Source organism: Salmo salar, chromosome ssa28 (assembly GCF_905237065.1).
Source record: "Salmo salar chromosome ssa28, Ssal_v3.1, whole genome shotgun sequence".
Classification (NCBI taxonomy): Eukaryota; Metazoa; Chordata; class Actinopteri; order Salmoniformes; family Salmonidae; genus Salmo; species Salmo salar.
This window is the reverse complement of record NC_059469.1, coordinates 20,435,001-20,457,509: the sequence shown is the minus strand read 5'-3', so window position 1 is coordinate 20,457,509 and position 22,509 is coordinate 20,435,001. Positions and strand designations below refer to the sequence as shown.

The 22,509-nt window shown below is 41.6% G+C and overlaps 1 protein-coding gene across 1 annotated transcript; it reads left to right on the top strand.

The window, feature by feature from the left end:
- Positions 1–1,251: 1,251 nt before the first annotated feature.
- On the top strand, positions 1,252–20,192 carry ifngr1l1 (interferon gamma receptor 1-like 1). Its single transcript, NM_001360942.1, has 7 exons — positions 1,252–1,471; positions 11,299–11,419; positions 11,744–11,922; positions 12,323–12,483; positions 16,680–16,848; positions 17,112–17,233; positions 19,296–20,192. The coding sequence occupies exons 1-7, from the start codon at positions 1,351–1,353 to the stop codon at positions 19,680–19,682; spliced, it is 1,260 nt and encodes a 419-aa protein (NP_001347871.1). The 5' UTR covers positions 1,252–1,350; the 3' UTR covers positions 19,683–20,192.
- The last annotated feature ends 2,317 nt before the right edge of the window (positions 20,193–22,509 follow it).

The window sequence follows — 22,509 nt, the reverse complement described above, 5'->3', positions numbered from 1 at the left end:
TAAGTAATACACGCTGAGCGGATTTTAAATTTCAGCAGTTCCCAATATTTCCCATATTCTGCATTAGATGTAGCTAAACTCCAGTAAACAGAAATACGATTCTTAATCACATTTTTTAAATCATCATGCAATAACAATGAGTTCTTTAATTTCCAGTAACCACCAGAGTATTTCTTACCATCATTACTGCATATTCTTACAGTCAACCATATGACTTTATGATCCGTCAGGACTGCAGGCAGTATTTTTACCTCTACTGTGTTGGGCTCCTTTGCTTTCTTCCAAACTGCATCTCTCGCTGTGCGAAAAGCAAACTGGATGATGATCGATCGGCTGACGACGGCATCTTGTTTCTTCCCAATACGATGAGCGACATCCACAGCCATATCCATATATCCATCGGGGAAGTCCGGTGCCACACGGTTACAGATGTCTCTTACTAAGCGCTTCACATTCTCATCCTGGTCCTCCGGGACACCGTAAAGCCGTAGCCCCCCCCCCACCTTCTCCGGTATCGCTCTGCTTCGGATAAGCGCTCTTGTATGTCTGCGATGGTCTTCTCCTGAGCAGTGCATTTCTCAGACGTAGCAGTGTTTGCAAGCTTAAGCTCTTCGATACTCTTGTATGCATGATTCAGAGAGGTCTCGACAACGACACAAAAACGACTCAGTAGGGGTTTCAACTGTTAGAATAGTAGAATACACAAAGTTCAATTTCGAAATTTGGTTGTGCATAAGCAGTTTTCCTCCTGTTATTTCAGCCACTGATAGTCACTCAATTAGCCATGTCAGCTAACAATTGCAGGAAATTTGTTTAAAATCTGCAAACCTTTTCTCCCCACCCCATGGTAAAATGGGTAGAATTTCAGAAAATGTGCTGTAAAATGGAAAAATGTTCTCTCTTCCCCATGGCAAAATGTGTAGAATTGTAGAAAACGTGCTTTAAAATGTTATTAGAGCCCCCAAAAGGCTCGACCATTCCTGACTGTGTGCAATTTTAAAATAATCGGTTCAGAGACATACATCTGGAGTAATATTAGTAATTATTCGTACCAATATTGTATTCGAAATGTGTAAGTATTTACACAAAGATTGACATTTTCACCTTCGATCCTCGATTTGAAACGTAATCACGACGCACTGCAGTATCTATTCCTGGAAAATTAGATGAGAAGTAGGCGGGTCTTGTAGTTGCGACAGGAACATTTCATTGGAATTTGTTTACTGTGTAGCCTGCTAGTATGAGCAATATCCTGGGGTTTGGCTCTGCTGGAAATGCATTTTGTCTGTATTTTTAGTTAGACAGACCAAAGGCTCTCAAATGATCTGAAATAGGTATAGGCCTATTCATATGGACATTCAGATACATTTCATATTGTTTTACATAGACTCGACAAAATTTGAAATGGCCGGTTTAAGGATAGTCCACATTTCTCTGATCTTGGTTTTAAACCAACAGGTCGTTTCTTACGGTAAGTCATTTTTGCCGTAAAATAGTTAGCTTTAAATGACGCTTTGATTAATCACTTGGAGCTGATGTTACTGTAAGTATTTAAGACAGTATTCCTGTTTAATTCTTTCAACAACATAATGCAGGCGGAAGGCCACTGTACAATATGCCAATGTTCTTGGAAATGATATAGCTATTCCAAAAGTATACTCAATATATAAATATATTGTAGGATCTCTTGGTGTAACACAGTTGTGGCTGCTTCGCGTCATCTATTGTTGTCTCTACCTTCTTGCCCTTTGTGCTGTTGTCTGTGCCCAATAATGTTTGTACCATGTTTTGTGCCGCTACCATGTTGTGCTGCTGCCATAATATTGTTGTCATTTTTGTGTTGCTACCATGCTGTGTTTTCATGTGTCACTGCCATATGTTGCTGTCTTAGGTCTCTCATTATGTAGTGTTGTGGTGTCTCTCTTGTCGTGATGTGTTTTGTCCTATATTTGTTATTTATTTTTTAATCCTAGCCCCCGTACCCGCAGGAGTTATTTTGCTTTCTGGTAGGCTGTCATTGTAAATACGAATGTGTTCTTAACTGACTTGCCTAACAAAAACACGTGTTGTGTCAAATCTCCCCCCCGCCCCCTTCTAATTTCCTTAATTGTGTGGCTAGAGTGAAATACTTTGTGGCACACATCAGAGTCAAACAGTGTGAAAGTAGCCTGCCATTTTGATCATTTGTGCGGTATTAAAAAAAAAATAATGAATACCGTAGTCATGTAAAATAACAGAATTGCATGACATGCGTTTATATAAAGCCAACATTTTCCAGGGCCCTTGGCTACTAAAAATACTCCCCTTGTCTGCAACTTCTGTATGTGCCTCTACTCTACTGCTCTATGCCACTCTAATGCGATGATATGCATGCAATGCTTGATTATCACCCCCTCTTGCACTCACTTTTTGTTTGTGCATCTCCCGATTTACAGATTAAGCACTGGGTGTACATGTGACTTTGTGTAGAGAAGGGACATGCTCTCCTGGAGTAAGGGGCTAGTATAGTGACCATAACCCAACACCTAGTGACCTCAAGAAGAGGTTTGGATCTCTTGGCGTAACAGCTAAGATGTTGGGTTGACAGTTGCTGGACCCGGGATTGAGTCAGGACTAACTCCCGATTTCGCTACATTATTGTCAGTATATGTGTTTTATTTTATTCAGGCAGTGGACTGATGCACAAAAAGTTGTCCTTAAAGTAGTCAGTTGTTGTCAATAAATAAGGTGCTAGTTTAACTGTTTATTGTCAGTTGGTTTTGCATTATATTTGTATGCCAGTAGCCTAAGTAAAGTTTTGTTCCTTCAACCTCAGTGGGAAACTCACTGTAGATTTCACACTTACACCACAGAGAAAACATACAGTTACAGTAGACCTCTCTGTGGTCTGACACCTCTCTGTTATCTGACACATGCCTAACTTCATGTGTGGGTTATTATTGTGGCCTCAGTGGTTTTTATGGAGTGGCCAAGTCTAGACGTCGACCGATTTATGATTTTTCAACGCCGATACTGATTAATCGGCAGATTTTTATATATATTTGTAATAAATTACAATACTGAATGAACAATGAACACTTATTTTAACTTAATAAGATCAATTTAGTCTCAAATAAATAATGAAACATGTTCAATTTGGTTTAAATAATGCAAAAACACAGTGTTCGAGAAAAAAGTAAAAGTGCAATATGTGCCATGTAAAAAAGCTAACGTTTAAGTTCCTTGCTCAGAATATGACAACATATGAAAGCTGGTGGTTCCTTTTAACACACGTCTTCAATATTCCAAGTTAAGAAGTTTTAGGTTGTAGCTATTATAGGACTATTTTTCTCTATACCATTTGTATTTCATATACCTTTGACTATTGGATGTTCTTTATAGGCACTTTAGTATGGCCAGCCTAATCTCGGGGGTTGATAGGCTTGAAGTCATTAACAGCGCTGTGCATCAAGCATTGCTAATAGCTGCTGTTTGAATTAATGCTTACGAGCATGCTGCTGCCTACCACCGCTTAATCAGACTGCTCTATCAAATATCAAATCATATACTTAATATTAATATAATAAACACACAGAAATACGAGCCTTTGGTCATTAATATGGTCAAATCCGGAAACTATCATTTCTATAACAAAATGTTTATTCTTTCAGTGAAATACGGAACCGTTCCGAATTTTATAGAACGGGTGGCAACCCTAAGTCTAAATATTACTGTTACATTGCACATCCTTCAATGTTATGTCATAATATTGTATAATTCTGGCAAATTAATTATGGTCTTTGTTAGGACTAAATAGCCATTCAACAGTTCGCAACTAGCCAGGCGGCTCAAACTGCTGCATATACCCTGACTCTGCTTGCACTGAACGCAAGAGAAGTGACACAATTTCCCAAGTTAATATTGCCTGCTAACATGAATTTCTTTTAACTACATATGCAGGTTTAAAAAATATATATACTTGTCTATTGATTTTAAGAAAGGCATTGATATTTATGGTTAGGTACATTATTGCAACAATTGTGCTTTTTTCACGAATGCGCTTTTGTTAAATCATCACCCGTTTGGCGAAGTTGAAGTAGGCTGTGATTCGATGATAAATTAACAGGCACTGTATTGATTATATGCAATGCAGAACAAGTTTGTTAACTACACATGGTTGATGATATTACTAGGTTAACTAGTGATTATGTGAAGATTTTTTTTATTTTTTATATAAGATATGTTTAATGCTAGCTAGCAACTTACTTTGGCTCCTTGCAGCCACAAGGTCCTTTTGATGCTGCACTCGCTTAACAGGTGGTCAGCCTGCCACGCAGTCTCCTCGTGGATTGCAATGTAATCGGCGTCCAAAAAGGCAGGTTACCGATTGTTATGAAAACTTTAATCGGCCCTAATTAATCGGCCATGCAGATTAATCGGTCGACCTCTAGTCTAGTGTGTTGTGCTCCACAGAACAGAGGACTACAGTACATTGCTTTCCCCCACTCTAAAGTAACATTAATGTTGTGAAACTAAATCCGGAAGTGTATTTCCCCAAAACAGCACAGATGCTGGGTGAGGAAATGTTTAGTGGTGTAAAGTACTTAAGTAAAAACACTTTAAAGTATTTTACTATTTCTATTATTGACTACTTTTACTTCACTACATTCCTAAAGAAAATGATGTACTTTTTACTCCATACATTTTCCCTGACACCCAAAAGTACTTAGCAGGACAGAAATGGTCCAATTCATGCACATCCCTGGTCATCTCTACTGCCTCTGATCTGGCGGACTCACTAAACACAAATGCTTTGTTTCTAAGTGTTTGAGTGTGCCCCTGGCTGTCTGTAAATTAAAACAATACAAACAATCGTACCATCTGGTTTGCTTAATATTATTTTATTTACTTTATTTACTTCTTATTCTTATGTTGTGCTGGAAGATTTATCGGTTTATTTAACTTGCACACAATGCAGCCCATATCTTGAATATTTCCCAGCAAACCTAAAGCTGCAATATGTACCTTTTTGGCAACTGACCAATTTCACATAGAAATGTGAGTTATAGATTGGTCATTCTCATTGAAAGCATGTCTAAGAAGCGGTATATCTGTTCTATGTGCTCTATTTCTATGCTTCCAGTTCTTAAGTTTCCTTTTTGCGTCTTTTTTTTGTACACTAGCTTCAAACAGCTGAAAATACAATATTTTTGGGTTATTGAAAATATATTTCACAGCGGTTTAGATGGTACAATGATTCTCTACACTATGCATTGCTTGTTTTGTCACATAAACTGAAATAAGACAAACTATTAGAATTTTAGCAACCAGCTATCATAAACCATAATTTATTAGCATGGGAATTTTTTTTATTTACATTTTGATTTATTCTATAGTATACCTGCATAGAAAAGTTGACATACTGTACATGCAAGCATACAGTATATTTTAATAATTTTTTTTAAATGGAGTTGTGGGACTTGAAAGACAGTACATGCTCTTGTGAAATAACAGTGAAGTGCTGCTGTGTTCTGTTGAAAACTTTCAGACATAATGATCCCCAGAGTTGTTCGGTGAAATAAAAAAAATATTGTGTTGTGGCTCTCCCTGTTACAATTTTGATCTGAATCAGTTATCTTTTGTTTTCTTTTAATTGATACAGACGAGTATGCTTTACCTGTGGATTGAGTTTAACAAACTCCTTTACAAATAAATAAGGAGCTAGGCCGATAACCAATCTGAATCTGCAGTTGTGTCTGGAAAAATAGTAAAGGCTTAACCGAGAGGACAATGTAGAACGAGCACTATTACAGTTATATTAAGTGCCAATGGATAGCGTTCAGCCACCACAGGCCTGTCCGGCAAGAAGTCCAAGATATCTTCAGACGAGGTTTATTCAGATAATGGTTCGCTACACCACGCTCCTCTGTATTGATGGCTCATAGTAACAGTGAGAGTGTATAAGTGGTTCTATGGAAAATAATAGAAAGGAATAACCATGATTATAGGCTTACATACAATATACAGGCCCAGTAAACTGTGGAGGTATAAACTAAATATACAAAACAGACAGACTGACCAGGTGAATCCAGATGAAAGCTATGATCCCATATTGATGTCACTTGTTAAATCCACTTCAGTCAGTGTAGATGAAGGGTAGGAGACAGGTTAAAGAAGGATTTTTAAGCCTTGAAACAATTGTGTGCCATTCAGAGGGTGAATGGGAAAGAGAAAATATTTAAGTGCCTTTGAATGGCGTATTGACACAAACCAGGTGCACTGGTTTGTGTCAAGAACTGCAACGCTGCTGAGTTTATTACACTCAAGTTTCCTGTGTGTATCAAGAATGGTCCACCACCCAAAGGACATCCAGCCAACTTGTCTCAACTTTGAGAAGCATTGGAGTCAACATGGACTAGCATCCCTGAGGAACCTTGTAGAGTCCATGCCCTGATGAAATAAGGCTGTTCTGAAGGCAAAAGGCGGGGTGCAACACAATATGTCTGCTGCAGAGGGACAAGAGAGAGCCATTTGAAAACAAGTTTTGATTAGTCATGGAAATAAAAGTGCTGAAAACATATTGGCTCCCCATTTTTAAAAAGATGGAGAACAACCTATAATGGACAAATATTAGCGTTTTGGCGCAATGATATTGTCAATACGATATATACTGTTCAAAAAAATAAAGGGAACACTTAAACAACACATCCTAGATCTGAATGAAATAAATAATCTTATTAAATACTTTTTTCTTTACATAGTTGAATGTGCTGACAACAAAATCACACAAAAATAATCAATGGAAATCCAATTTATCAACCCATGGAGGTCTGGATTTGGAGTCACACTCAAAATTAAAGTGGAAAACCACACTACAGGCTGATCCAACTTTGATGCAATGTCCTTAAAACAATTCAAAATGAGGCTCAGTAGTGTGTGTGGCCTCCACGTGCCTGTATGACCTCCCTACAACGCCTGGGCATGTTCCTGATGAGGTGGAGGATGGTCTGCTGAGGGATCTCCTCCCAGACCTGGACTAAAGCATCCGCCAACTCCTGGACAGTCTGTGGTGCAACGTGGCATTGGTGGATGGAGCGAGACATGATGTCCCAGATGTGCTCAATTGGATTCAGGTCTGGGGAATGGGTGGGCCAGTCCATAGCATCAATGCCTTCCTCTTGCAGGAACTGCTGACACACTCCAGCCACATGAGGTCTAGCATTGTCTTACATTAGGAGGAACCCAGGGCCAACCGCACCAGTATATAGTCTCACAAGGGGTCTGAGGATCTCATCTCGGTACCTAATGGCAGTCAGGCTACCTCTGGTGAGCACATGGAGGGCTGTGCGGCCCCCCAAAGAAATGCCACCCCACACCATGACTGACCCACCGCCAAACCGGTCATGCTGGAGGATGTTGCAGGCAGCAGAACGTTCTCCACGGCGTCTCCAGACTCTGTCACGTCTGTCACGTGCTCAGTGTGAACCTGCTTTCATCTGTGAAGAGCACAGGGCGCCAGTGGCAAATTTGCCAATCTTGGTATTCTCTGGCAAATGCCAAACGTCCTGCACGGTGTTGGGCTGTAAGCACAACCCCCACCTGTGGACGTCGGGCCCTCTTACCACCCTCATGGAGTCTGTTTCTGACCGTTTGAGCAGACACATGCACATTTGTGGCCTGCTGGAGGTCATTTTGCAGGGCTCTGGCAGTGCTTCTCCTGCTCCTCCTTGCACAAAGGCGGAGGTAGCGGTCCTGCTGCTGGGTTGTTGCCCTCCTACGGCCTCCTCCACGTCTCCTGATGTACTGGCCTGTCTCCTGGTAGCGCCTCCATGCTCTGGACACTATGCTGACAGACACAGCAAACCTTCTTGCCACAGCTCGCATTGATGTGCCATCCTGGATGAGCTTTGGTTGTAGACTCCGTCTCATGCTACCACTAGAGTGAAAGCACCGCCAGCATTCAAAAGTGACCAAAACATCAGCCAGGAAGCATAGGAACTGAGAAGTGGTCTGTGGTCCCCACATGCAGTGGACAGTTTGATTTCATAGAAGTGTGATTGACTTGGAGTTACATTGTGTTGTTTAAGTGTTCCCTTAATTTTTTTGAGCAGTGTATTATCAAACAAAATATCCCAATATGTAACTGTATTGATCCCCCCCCATCACTACAGTACACGGTAGCATGAGGCTACAAAAGGCTGCAAATGCACATAAACACGGCTATTAAAGCTACTATGTTTATAATGTAACAGAATAATATACAGTATATTCATTTTCATTTTAAGAACTCTGTTTTTGCCATAGCCCACATTGGCTTCCATGCTTTTGAAACGAGATCTTTTCCAAGGATGTCAGACACGAGCTTGGTTAGAGATGGTTGTTAAGCAACGGAGTACTGCGATTGGTTGCCCAATATTCTGGGGTGGGGCTTGGCAAAGGGTAAATTGGAATGACTGGCAGTAGAGACTTAATCCTGATTTTACTTAGGCAGGAAAATAAAAGTATGGTATGATATATCAGAAATGTTATCATAATTATAAATACAGTTTATATGTGTTTTATACACTTTCTATATGAATAGATTTTAGAGGCTATGTAAACAGACCATAAATGTAGTTTTTGTTTCCTTGGAAAGATGTGTGCTATTATATGATACAGTGTCAGTACTTGTTGCATTTACAACTTGTCTAAGTCTAATCTTCAACTGATTTCAGCCAGTGTATGGCTGTGGATTGATTACATTGTTTGAATGGAATGTTGGCAAATTGTCAGTTCATCTAAATTATTAATGGAATAAATCTAAAACTGTCTGGCTAATTAGCTAACAAGCATAAAGTGCAGATAAAGGATTCAAATTCCTTAGTGTAAAATATCTTATCACAGCACTTGCAAACCATGTTTGACCAACTCCCTGACCAAAATGGCTGACCTTTATCCCATCATAAGAAGGTTCATAGCTATTCTAGTATTTTAATGCCTAATTCTATGGGCCCAACTCTCAAAATACATTGCTTCGGGACAAAACAATCAGGAAAACACCAGAAAACATGGCATCTGGGTTATTCCATGTCATTTCAGCAAGCCATGACACTCGCCATCTCAAATTGTTCTGAAATTGTTTCTGCTGTTAGAAACCGATAAGATAAGCATCCCTGAAACATTATTTTGTTGAAATGTAATTTGGTCTCTGAGAAATTAAGCTAATTGATTCCACCAAATTGTCAACTTTAAATGATAGGATTCACATAATATTCAACGAACTATAGTACCCAACATCCGATTTGGACCAAACTTATTCCTGCAATTGAGTAAGACATAAGGAATCAAACAAAATTGTCAAAACCCAAACACCTGTGTACTCATCACAAGCACCAGTCAACACTTCTTCAACTATCTGACTATCTTGCTGTTACTGAAAATACATTCCAAACCATGACCCTCCACACCTCACTCCAATCCCAACCCAACAACCAGTATACAGTATCAGTAATCTGTTTGGCAAGTAGTATGGAGCTGCAGCTTGGAGTATTGCTTCTTCACCATTTGTAATGTATTCCCTGTGAATCTGTTGATTACCATAAATTAGTGTGAAAGTACCAGGTTTTGCCCACTAGATGTTTCTCTTCCTGGTTCTGCCACCACATGCTTTTATCCATTTAGCTGGTTTATTAAATGAATCACAACATTTTCTTTGCAACTTTGGGTAGAAAAGCAATAGCTTTTGCTCATGATGAAAATTAATTATGTGGTCAATTGTGTGTTCAAGCCAGTCCTCCATGAAAGCAATTCAGTTTGTCTTTCACTTCGCGACCTAATGCTTCAACCCAACTGACTTTGAATAGTCCAACAAATGGCAGCTCTCTGAGGGCTGTATGGTGCAATTCTCATATGAAGATGTTGCCCAAAACTATGATGGAGAAATGGGCTAGTGACTACAATGTTGTGAAAACCCTAATAAAATAATACAATTGTAATGGCATTGCATGGCAGTCATATGTTTTTCAATACAATTATTAGAAAATGCATTTATATGTGATTAGTGACATTTACCATAAAACCCAACCCAATACCATTATTACCATTGCAAAACACTATACAGTGTGTGTTTGGGACTTTTACCATTGAAGAACATTAGTGACCATAACATTGAACCATTAGAACTGCTGTAGCCAAATGGTTTGCTTGTTCACCAGAAATGGTCTAACTAATCCATACCTTTTGGGAGAGATTAAAGCACACACAGAAGGCTGTTTCCTGGACACAAAAAAAGCCTAACAAAATGACAAACTGAATTGCTTTCAGTAGGACTGGCTTCAATTGTGAGGATGACCATACAGTCTATTTCCATCATGAGCAAAAACTATTGGTTTTCTACCCAAATTTGCAAAGAAAAGGTTGTGATTTAATTTAATAAACACTAGAGACCAGCCACATTAATAAATGTGTGGCGGAAGTAGCAATAACGGGACAATCTAGTGGGTAAAACTTGGTACTTTCACACCAATGTATAGTAAATAATCTGAGCGACTTCAATGGCTAATTTCTCTGAACGGGGGGGGGGGGACATCACCAGATGAAGAAGCAATACTCATAGCAGCAGCTCCATACTGCTTGTCAAACATAGAGAACCGATACTGTATACTGGCTGTTTGGGTGGAGGGTACGTGGGTGGCTTTTTGATCAGTTTATTGGATTCTTCATGTCTTACTCATTGTTGGTATAATGTATGGTCCAAATCGGATGTTAGGTACTACATTTATTGAAGACTTATATTAATCATATCAATTAAAATGGCCAATTTGGGTGGAATCAATAAGCTTAATTTCTTTGAGATCAAATTATATTTTAAGAAAATGTTTTTATTTGCCCCGCACCCCAAGTTTTCTGAGCTAAAAAAATGTATAATAATAATAATAATAATAATAATAATGTTTTGTTTTTGGACAAGACTGTAAAATCACCAATTTAGGAAATCTGTTCCCAAGTATCCACATGCATAAATAGAGAGGGATATGTGATTGTATCCCAATGTAATCAAGGTTTGAATCATGATTCTGTTTTTGTTCAATAATGTATCTGTTTTTTGTATTCTTGAAGTCAATTTGCAGTCTACAAATGATTTATAACTAACTATGTTCTGGTCCCCTTAACATCCGCTCAAGAAAACATTGGCCCACAGCTGACTGTGATTGGGGACCCCTTATGCTGTTATAGATATAGCACAGTTTTAGAAACACAGTCATTTATATGGTAAGTATAAATCTCTGTCTGTACTGAGCTTGTTGATTCGGACTGACTTTCTACTATTTTATCCTACAGTTCCTCCTCCCGTCAACGTGAGCCTCATCTGCCACAATTTTCACAATGTGATCTATTGGAACTACAGTGAACCATCTCTGCAGCCACAGTTCAATGTGGAAATGACAAGAAAATATTCTGGGTAGGTGCTGCAGCATATTGGTTGCTTAATCTCGCTCATTGATATTTTTCACCAAATAGGGCCTAGGCTATCCAATGTAGTGTATATAGCTAGTGAATATTAAATGTTTCTTGGCACAATACCACAATTCGCACAATTTCAAATAGTTATTGGAAAATTGACATGCACTGCGGTTATGCATTACAATAACAGCAAGACCCATAGAAATGTAAAGTCCTGTCAACAGTTCTTTGTCAGCTTCTCCATTGTAATTGTGAACTAACATTTCAGTCCAAATCAGAGGTTGCCACTAACCCACAACAATTGTTTTCCTCTATCTTTCAGTGCTGCCTTGGTTTGTTCAAACACTTCCCTCTACCACTGCGATGTCTCCTCATTTACCAAAGTAATAGAAGAGGGCTACCGTTTCATATTGACTGCTGTTGTTGGACAGAATACAAATTCCTCCGAAATTTCATTCACCTATGACGATACAGTGTATCCAGACCTGGTGGATGTACAGTGTAAGTTCTCACACTGAGCTAACCAAAAGGCGAATTATAGGAACAATGTTATACATTTTACATTTTAGTCATTTAGCAGACGCTCTTATCCAGAGCAACTTACAGTAGTGAATGCATACATTTCATACATTTTTTTCCATACTGGTCCCCCATGGGAATCGAACCCACAACCCTGGTGTTGCAAACACCATGCTCTACCAACTGAGCCACAGTATGTAGTGATTGACAACTAGAATTGGAGTAGTATCTTGAAAGGGTTTGTAAATACACTGTATGCACTACAGCACATGTAGCATTTCTTTGTTGATCTGACCACACAATGCTCAGAGCCGGGAGATTTTGAACATATTTTCTGACCTCAGATTTTTTTCACAAAGGAATGGTCTTGTGTGTTTTTTAGGCTCATTGGATTTCCCACCTGTCAACATCTCTGCTGTATCCGATCAACTTATCAAAGTTCAATTCATTCACCCGTTTCACATCTACAAAAATGCCATCATGAAAGATGAAAGACTGGATCATAAGGAATTTGATTACATGGTTATCACAGAATATCACTTGGTAAGAAATGACAGAAAATTATGACTTAGAAATGACTGGGGAACACTTGTAGAAGCTCAGATTTTTCACGTGTACAGTTGAAGTCGGAAGTTTACATACATTTAGGTTGGAGTCATTAAAATTTGTTTTTCAACCACTCCACAAATTTCTTGTTAACAAGCTATAGTTTTGGCAACACCATGGGTCCACGCAGCCGTCATACCGCTCAGGAAGGAGATGCATTCTGTCTCCTAGAGATCAACGTACTTTGGTGTGAAAAGTGAAAATCAATCCCAGAACAACAGTAAAGGACCTTGTGAAGATGCAGGAGGAAACGGGTTCAAAAGTGTCTATATCCACAGTAAAACGAGTCCTATATCGACATAACCTGAAAGGCCGCTCAGCAAGGAAGAAGCCACTGCTCCAAAACCGCCATATAAAAGCCAGACTACGGTTTGCAACTGCACATGGGGACAAAGATCGTACTTTTTGGAGAAATGTCCTCTAGTCTGATGAAACAAAAATAAAACTGTTTGGCCATAGTGACCATCATTATGTTTGGAGGAAAAGGGGGAGGCTTGCAAGCTGAAGAACACCATCACAACCGTGAAGCACAGGGGTGGCAGCATAATGTTGTGGGAGTGCTTTGCTGCAGGAGGGACTGGTGCACTTCACAAAATAGATGGCAACATGAGGAAGGAAAATTATGTGTATATATTGAAGCAAAAGCTCAAGACATCAGGAAGTTAAAGCGTGGTCTTCCAAATTTGTATTTATTTATTTCACCTTTATTTAACCAGGTAGGCAAGTTGAGAACAAGTTCTCATTTACAATTGCGACCTGGCCAAGATAAAGCAAAGCAGTTCGACACATACAACAACACAAAGTTACACATGGAGTAAAACAAACATACAGTCAACAATACAATGTGAGCAAATGAGGTGAGATAAGGGAGGTAAAGGCAAAAAAGGCCAGGGTGGCAAAGTAAATACAATATAGCAAGTAAAACACTGGAAAGGTAGATTTGCTGTGGAAGAAAGTGGAAAGTAGAAATAATGGGGTGCAAAGGAGCTAAATAAATAAATACAGTAGGGGAAGGGGTAGTTGTTTGGGCTAAATTATAGATGGGCTATGTACAGGTGCAGTGATCTGTGAGCTGCTCTGACAGCTGGTGCTTAAAGCTAGTGAGGGACATAAGTGTTTCCAGTTTCAGAGATTTTTGTAGTTCGTTCCAGTCATTGGCAGCAGAGAACTGGAAGTAGAGACGGCCAAAGGAGGAATTGGCTTTGGGGGTGACCAGAGAGATATACCTGCTGGAGCGCGTGCTACAGGTGGGTGCTGCTATGGTGACCAGTGAGCTGAGATAAGGGGGGACTTTACCTAGCAGGGTCTTGTAGATGATCTGGAGCCAGTGGGTTTGGTGACGAGCATGAAGCGAGGGCCAGCCAACAAGAGCGTACAGGTCACAGTGGTGGGTAGTATATGGGGCTTTGGTGACAAAACGGATGGCACTGTGATAGACTGCATCCAGTTTATTGAGTAGGGTATTGAAGGCTATTTTGTAAATGACATCGCCGAAGTCAAGGATCGGTAGGATGGTCAGTTTTACAAGGGTATGTTTGGCAGCATGAGTGAAGGATGCTTTGTTGCGAAATAGGAAGCAAATTCTAGATTTAACTTTGGATTGGAGATGTTTGATGTGAGTCTGGAAGGAGAGCCTACAGTCTAACCAGACACCTAGGTATTTGTAGTTGTCCACATATTCTAAGTAAGAACCATCCAGAGTAGTGATGCTGGACGGGCGGGCAGGTGCGGGCAGCGATCGGTTGAAGAGCATGCATTTAGTTTTACTTGTATTTAAGAGCAGTTGGAGGCCACGGAAGGAGAGTTGTATGGCATTGAAGCTCGTCTGGAGGGTTGTTAACACAGTGTCCAAAGAAGGTTCAGAAGTATACAGAATGGTGTCGTCTGCGTAGAGGTGGATCAGAGACTCACCAGCGACATCATTGATGTATACAGAGAAAAGAGTAGGCCCAAGAATTTACCCTGTGGCACCCCCATAGAGACTACCAGAGGCCCGGACAACAGGCCATCCGATTTGACACACTGAACTCTATCAGAGAAGTAGTTGGTGAACCAGGCGAGGCAATCATTTGAGAAACCAAAGCTATTGAGTCTGCCGATGAGGATGTGGTGATTGACAGAGTCGAAAGCCTTGGCCAGGTCAATGAATACGGCAGCACAGTATTGTTTCTTATCGATGGCGGTTACGATATCGTTTAGGACCTTGAGCGTGGCTGAGGTGCACCCATGACAAGCTCTGAAACCAGATTGCATAGCGGAGAAGGTGCGGTGGGATTCGAGATGGTCGGTAATTTGTTTGTTGACTTGGCTTTGAAAGACCTAGAAAGGCAGGGTAGGATAGATATAGGTCTATCCTGGGTCAAGAGTGTCCCATCCTTTGAAGAGGGGGATGACAGCAGCTGCTTTCCAATCTTTTGGAATCTCAGACGACACGAAAGAGAGGTTGAACAGGCTAGTAATAGGGGTTGCAACAATTTCGGCAGATCATTTTAGAAAGAAAGGGTCCAGATTGTCTAGCCCGGCTGATTTGTAGGGGTCCAGATTTTGCAGCTCTTTCAGAACATCAGCTGACTGGATTTGGGAGAAGGAGAAATGGGGAAGGCTTGGGCGAGTAGCTGTGGGGAGTGCAGTGCTGTTGACCGCGGTAGGGGTAGCCAGGTGGAAAGCATGGCCAGCCGTAGGAAAATGCTTCTTGAAATTATAGTGGATTTATCGGAGGTGACAGAGTTTACTATCCTCAGTGCAGTGGGCAGCTGGTAGGAGGTGTTCTTATTCTCCATGGACTTTACAGTGTCCCAGAACTTTTTTGAGTTTGTGTTGCACGAAGCAAATTTCTGCTTAAAAGCTAGCCTTGGCTTTTCTAACTGCCTGTGTATATTGGTTTCTAACTTCCCTGAAAAGTTGCATATCACGGGGGCTGTTCGATGCTAATGCAGAACGCCACAGGATGTTTTTGTGTTGTTTAAGGGCAGTCAGATCTGGCGAGAACCAAGGGCTATATCTGTTCCTGGTTCTAAATTTCTTGAATGGGGCATGCTTATTTAAGATGGTGAGGAAGGCATAAAAAAATAATAACCAGGCATCCTCTACTGACGGGATTAGGTCAATATCCTTCCAGGATACACGGGCCAGGTCGATTAGAAAGGCTTGCTCGCTGAAATGTTTCAGGGAGCGTTTGACAGTGATGAGTGGAGGTCGTTTGACCACTGACCCATTACGGATGCAGGCAATGAGGCAGTGATCGCTGAGATCTTGGTTGAAAACAGCAGAGGTGTATTTAGAGGGCAAGTTGGTTAGGATGATATCTATGAGGGTGCCCGTGTTTACGGCTTTGGGGTGGTACCTGGTAGGTTCATTGATAATTTGTGTGAGATTGAGGGCATCAAGCTTAGATTGTAGGATGGCTGGGGTGTTAAGCATGTCCCAGTTTAGGTCACCTAGCAGCACGAGCTGGACAATGATCCCAAGCATACTTCCAAAGTTGTGGGAAAAATGGCTTAAGGACAACAAAGTCAAGGTATTGGCGTGGCCATCACAAAGCCCTGACCTCAATCCTATAGAAAATTTGTGGGCAGAACTGAAAAAACGTGTGCGAGTATGGAGGCCTACAAACCTGACTCAGTTACACCAGCTCTGTCAGGAGGAATGGGCCAAAATTCACCCAACCTATTGTGGGAAGCTTGTGGAAGGCTACCTGAAACATTTGACCGAAGTTAAACAATTTAAAGCCAATGCTGCCACATACTAATTGGGTGTATGTAAACTTCTGACCCACTTGGAATGTGATGAAAGAAATAAAAGCAGAAATGAATCATTCTCTCTGCTATTATTCTGACATTTCACATTCTTAAAATAGGTGGTGATCCTAACTGACCTAAGACGGGGAATTTTTACTATGATTAAATGTCAGGACTTGTGAAAAACTGAGTTTAAATGTATTTGGCTAAGGTGTATGTAAACTTCCGACTTCAACTGTATCTACCTGCTGCAAATTGTTTTCACTTGCAAGCAAAGCAGCCTTATTTTTCAAAAGGAAACACATTTATATCCTTCAAATATAAACGTTTGCATATTTATTTTTTATGAACATTGTTGTAATATAGCCTAATATATTCCTTTTTTTATTTCCCCAGAAACAACACAGCTTTACCTGCTCCTACAAGCAACACCATGTGTGTGAGGTTGAAATACCAGTCGATGGAGAGATGGATAGGCACTGCATCAAGATCAAAGGAAAAATAAACAATGTTCATGTCTCAGCTCACCAGAACATATGCATTGAGGGGAAGCATGGGGATTCCGGTAAGACTCTTAATTTCTTACGTGATGGATACGTCAAAGTCATATTAGCTCTCAGTATGTCTGTTATCGTTTAGTAGACATTGTCTGTAATCATTTGATTAACAACATCTGCTAATATCTGATACATGCTTTGAAAGTTATACATGTCTGTATTGTCATATTATGGCTGATTTTATCAGCAAATGCTCAATTAGGACACTGTACAGTTTTGAATGTGAAATCAGTTTGACTGTCAGTCTAACTGCTGGACTTGTCCCCTGTAGGTCCTAGCTACACTGCCCTCTACATTGTGATCCCTATCGTTGCCATGGTGGTGATTGCATTCATCGTGTGGCTGATATACAGTAAACTGACAAGTGGCTCATTCCCTCAACCAAAGATTTTGGTGTGTTCAGCCTTTCAACTGTTTGGCCTGCACTGCAGTGGATTTAGTCATAAACCTACTACATATACAGTCGTGGCCAAAAGTTTTGAGAATGACACAAATATTAATTTCCACAGAGTTTGCTGCTTCAGTGTCTTTAGATATTTTTGTCAGATGTTACTATGGAATACTGAAGTATAATTACAAGCATTTCAAGTGTCAAAGGCTTTTATTGACAAGTACATGAAGTTGATGCAAAGAGTCAATATTTGCAGTGTTGACCCTTCTTTTTCAAGACCTTTGCAATACGCCTTGGCATGCTGTCAATTAACTTCTGGGCCACATCCTGACTGATGGCAGCCTATACTTGCATTATCAATGCTTGGAGTTTGTCAGAATTTGTGGGTTTTTGTTTGTCCACCCGCCTCTTGAGGATTGACCACAAGTTCTCAATGGGATTAAGGTCTGGGGAGTTTCCTGGCCATGGACCCAAAATATCGATGTTTTGTTCCCCCAGCCACTTAGTTATCACTTTTGCCTTATGGCAAGGTACTCCATCATGCTGGAAAAGGCATTGTTCATCACCAAACTGTTCCTGGATGGTTTGGAGAAGTTGCTCTCTGAGGATGTGTTGGTACCATTCTTTATTCATTGCTGTGTTCTTAGGCAAAATTGTGAGTGAGCCCACTCCCTTGGCTGAGAAGCAACCCCACACATGAATGGTCTCAGGATGCTTTACTGTTGGCACGACACAGGACTGATGGTAGTGTAACCGATGTGAAATGGCTAGTTAGTTAGCGGTGGTGCGCGCTAATAGCGTTTCAATCAGTGACGTCACTCGCTCTGAGACTTGAAGTAGGGTTTCCCCTTGCGTTGCAAGGGCAGCGGCTTTTGTGGTGCAATAGGTAACGATGCTTCGTGGGTGTCAGTTGTTGATGTGTGCAAGGGTCCCTGGTTCGAGCCCAGGTTGGGGCGAAGAGAGGGACGGAACCTACACTGTTACAGTAGCGCTCACCTTGTCTTCTCCGGACAAGCTTTTTTCTGGATGCCCCAAACAATCGGGAAGGGGATTCATCAGAGAAAATGACTTTACCCCAGTCCTCAGCAGTCCAATCCCTGTACCTTTTGCAGAATATCAGTCTGTCCCTGATGTTTTTCCTGGAGAGAAGTGGCTTCTTTGCTGCCCTTCTTGACACCAGGCCATCCTCCAAAAGTCTTCGCCTCACTGTGCGTGCAGGTGCACTCACACCTGCCTGCTGCCATTCCTGAGCAAGCTCTGTACTGGTGGTCCCCCGATTCCTCAGCTGAATCAACTTTAGGAGACGGTCCTGGCACTTGCTGGACTTTCTTGGGCGCCCTGAAGCTTTCTTCACAACAATTGAATGCTCTCCTTGAAGTTCTTGATGATCTGATAAATGGTTGATTTAGGTGCAATCTTCCTGGCAGCAATATCCTTGCCTGTGAAGCCCTTTTTGTGCAAAGCAATGATGACGGCACGTGTTTCCTTGCAGGTAACCATGGTTGACAGAGGAAGAGCAATGATTCCAAGCACCACCTTCCTTTTGACGCTTCCAGTCTGTTATTCGAACTCAATCAGCATGACAGAGTGATCTCCAGCCTTGTCCTCGTCAACACTCACACCTGTGTTTAAGAGAGAATCACTTACATGATGTCAGCTGGTCCTTTTGTGGCAGGGCTGAATTGCAGTGGAAATGTTTTTTGTGATTCAGTTCCTTTGCATGGCAAAGAGGGACTTTGCAATTCATCCGATCACTCTTCATAACATTCTGGAGTATATGCAAATTGCCATCATACAAACTGAGGCAGCAGACTTTGTGAAAATTAATATTTGTGTCATTCTCAAAACGTTTTGCCACGACTGTAGACTAGATTATAGTAATGCAGAGATAATTTCTACAATGTACCAACATGTGCTCGCCTGAAACTATGTGTCATGTTCCTGTTGGAGTTATCAAACTATTGATATGCTACTTCCTGCAAACACTGTCAAAACAATAGCACATGAAAAACATATTTCACCCACAGAATGTTTGACTGAATAATGTCTATTCTCCTCTGGTAGGCTTCCATACTGTCACATATGGGTTCAGTTAGGTCACTTATGCTCCCTGAGAGAACCATCCTGAGTGAGGTACAAACAGGTGGCTCCCCCCTGCTGCAGACCCCCATGGAATCTTTGCCAGATGATGCCCTCACAGTCATCAGTACCCCCCAGGAAGAGGTCCTCCGCCTCCCTATTGGACTGAAGGACCAGGAGTGGAGCGGTGGGGAGGTCATGTTGCCTAACGAGGGGTCAGGCTCTTCACTGGCGGTAACGAGAAAGTTGGGACTAGAGGGGAAGAGTGACTTCTCTGAGCCGTCTGACTATGACTGCCCCCATAGACCTGGGATCATTCCTGTGATAGAGGAGATGAGTCCTGGGGACAATGTTACAGGATACAAAATCTGAGTTTCTCAAGAGAAAGGATGATAATGTATTTAAACAGGGAAATCCCATTGAGGGCGCCCTCCACGCAATCATACAAATATACAATTATACAATACAAATATACATTTCCAATGCTATAAAAACACTATTTACAAGCAATTTTAGAAAAGTAACTGACAAAACACAATCATGAAAAACAAACACATTTGTCTTTGCACATGCTCAGCTACCAATCATTTCCCTGTTCCTCTCACTATTTGGGTAGTCTATTGTGGAGACAAAGAGGATAATCAAAGGGAAAGCCTTCATTATGTTGTTTCCAATTCATCACTTGGGACTGTTGCCTAATCAGGGAAACCAGGGATAGACAATGTGAAACCCAAGTGGTACACAGTGGTATTGCATGCTAGGAACTAGTGTCAAAAAGAAATGTCCTCATTCCTGACCTGCATGCCCCATTGTAATGTAATATATACTTTTCTTTTCCCCTATTATTTCCCAATATACAATAAATAAACTCAGCAAAAAAAGAAACGTCCCTTTTTCAGGACCCTGTCTTTCAAAGACAATTCGTAAAAATCCAAATAACTTCACAGATCTTCATTGTAAAGGGTTTAAACACCGTTTCCCATGCTTGTTCAATGAACCATAAACAATTAATGAACATGCACCTGTGGAACGGTCGCTAAGACACTAACAGCTTACAGACTATATGCAATTAAGGTCACAGTTATGAAAACTTAGGACACTAAAGAGGCCTTTCTACTGACTCTGAAAAACACCAAAAGAAAGATGCCCAGGGTCCCTGCTCATTTGCGTGAACGTGCCTTAGGCATGCTGCAAGGAGGCATGAGGACTTCAGATGTGGCCAGGGCAATAAATTGCAATGTCCGTACTAGAGGTCGACCGATTAATCGGAATGGCCGATTAATTAGGGCCGATTTCAAGTTTTCATAACAATCTGTAATCGGCATTTTTGGACACCGATTGTGGCCGATTACATTGCACTCCACTAGGAGACTGCGTGGCAGGCTGACTACCTGTTACGCGAGTGCAGCAAGAAGCCAAGGTAAGTTGCTAGCTAGCATTAAACTTGTCTTATAAGAAACAATCAATCTTAACATAATCACTAGTTAACTACACATGGTTGATGATATTACTAGTTTATCTAGCTTGTCCTGCGTTGCATATAATCGATGCGGTGCCTGTTAATTTATCATCGGATCACAGCCTACTTCGCCAAACGGGTGATGATTTAACAAGCGCATTCGCGAAAAAATGACTGTCGTTGCACCAATGTGTACCTAAGCCATAAGCATCAATGCCTTTCTTTAAAATCAATACACAAGTATATATTTTTAAACCTGCATATTTAGTTAATATTTATTTTAACTAGGGAAATTGTGTCACTTCTCTTGCGTTCCGTGCAAGCAGTCAGGGTATATGCAGCCGTTTGGGCCGCCTGGCTCGTTGCGAACTGTGTGAAGACAATTTCTTCCTAACAAAGACCGAAATTAATTTGCCAGAATTGTACGTCATTATGACATAACATTGAAGGTTGTGCAATGTAACAGCAAAAAATCATAATCGGCTGATTGTCCTCGCAGTGGCAGACCACGTGTAACAACACCTGCACAGGATCGGTACATCTGAACATCACACCTGCGGGACAGGTAAAGGATGGCAACAGCAACTGCCCGAGCTACACCAGGAACGCACAATCCCTCCATCAGTGCTTAGACTGTCCGCAATAGGCTGAGTGAGGCTGGACTGAGGGCTTGTAGGCCTGTTGTAAGGCAGGTACTCACCAGACATCACCGGCAACAACGTCGCCTATGGGCACAAACCTACCATCGTGGACCAGACACTGACGAGTCGCGGTTTTGTCTCACCAGGGGTGATGGTCGGATTCGCATTTATCGTTGAAGGAATGAGCGTTACTCCGAGGCCTGTACTCTGGAGCGGGATCGATTTGGAGGTGGAGGGTCCGTCATGGTCTGGGGCGGTGTGTCACAGCATCATCAGACTGAGCTTGTTGTCATTGCAGGCAATCTCAACGCTGTGCGTTACAGGGAAGACATCCTCCTCCCTCATGTGGTACCCTTCCTGCAGGCTCATCCTGACATGACCCTCCAGCATGACAATGCCACTAGCCATACTGCTCGTTCTGTGCGTGATTTCCCGCAAGACAGGAATGTCAGTGTTCTGTCATGGCCAGCGAAGAGACCAGATCTCGATCCCATTGAGCACGTCTGGGACCTGTTGGATCGGAGGGTGAGGGCTAGGGCCATTCCCCCCAGAAATGTCCGGGTGCCTTGGTGGAAGAGTGGGGTAACATCTCATAGCTGGAACTGGCAAATCTGGTGTAATCCATGAGGAGGAGATGCACTGCAGTACTTAGTATCTGGTGTGGCCACCAGCTGCATTGACTGTTACTTTTGATTTTGCGATTACAAGCCTCGAGTCTTCTTGGGTATGACACTACAAGCTTGGCACACCTGTATTTAGGGAGTTTCTCCCTTTCTTCTCTGCAGATCCTCCCAAGCTCTGTCAGGTTGGATCGGGAGCGTCGCTGCACAGCTATTTTCAGGTCTCAACAGAGATGTTCGATAGGGTTCAAGTTTGGGCTCTGGTTGAGCCGCTCAAGGACATTCAAAGACTTGTCCCTAATCCATTCCTGCGTTGTCTTGGCTGTGTGCTTAGGGTCGTTGTCCTGTTGGAAGGTGAACCTTCTCCCCAGTCTGAGGTCCTAAGTGCTCTGGAGCAGGTTTTCATCAAGGATCTGTCTGTACTTTGCTCCGATCATCTTTCCTTCGATCCTGACTAGTCTCCCAGTCCCTGCCGCTGA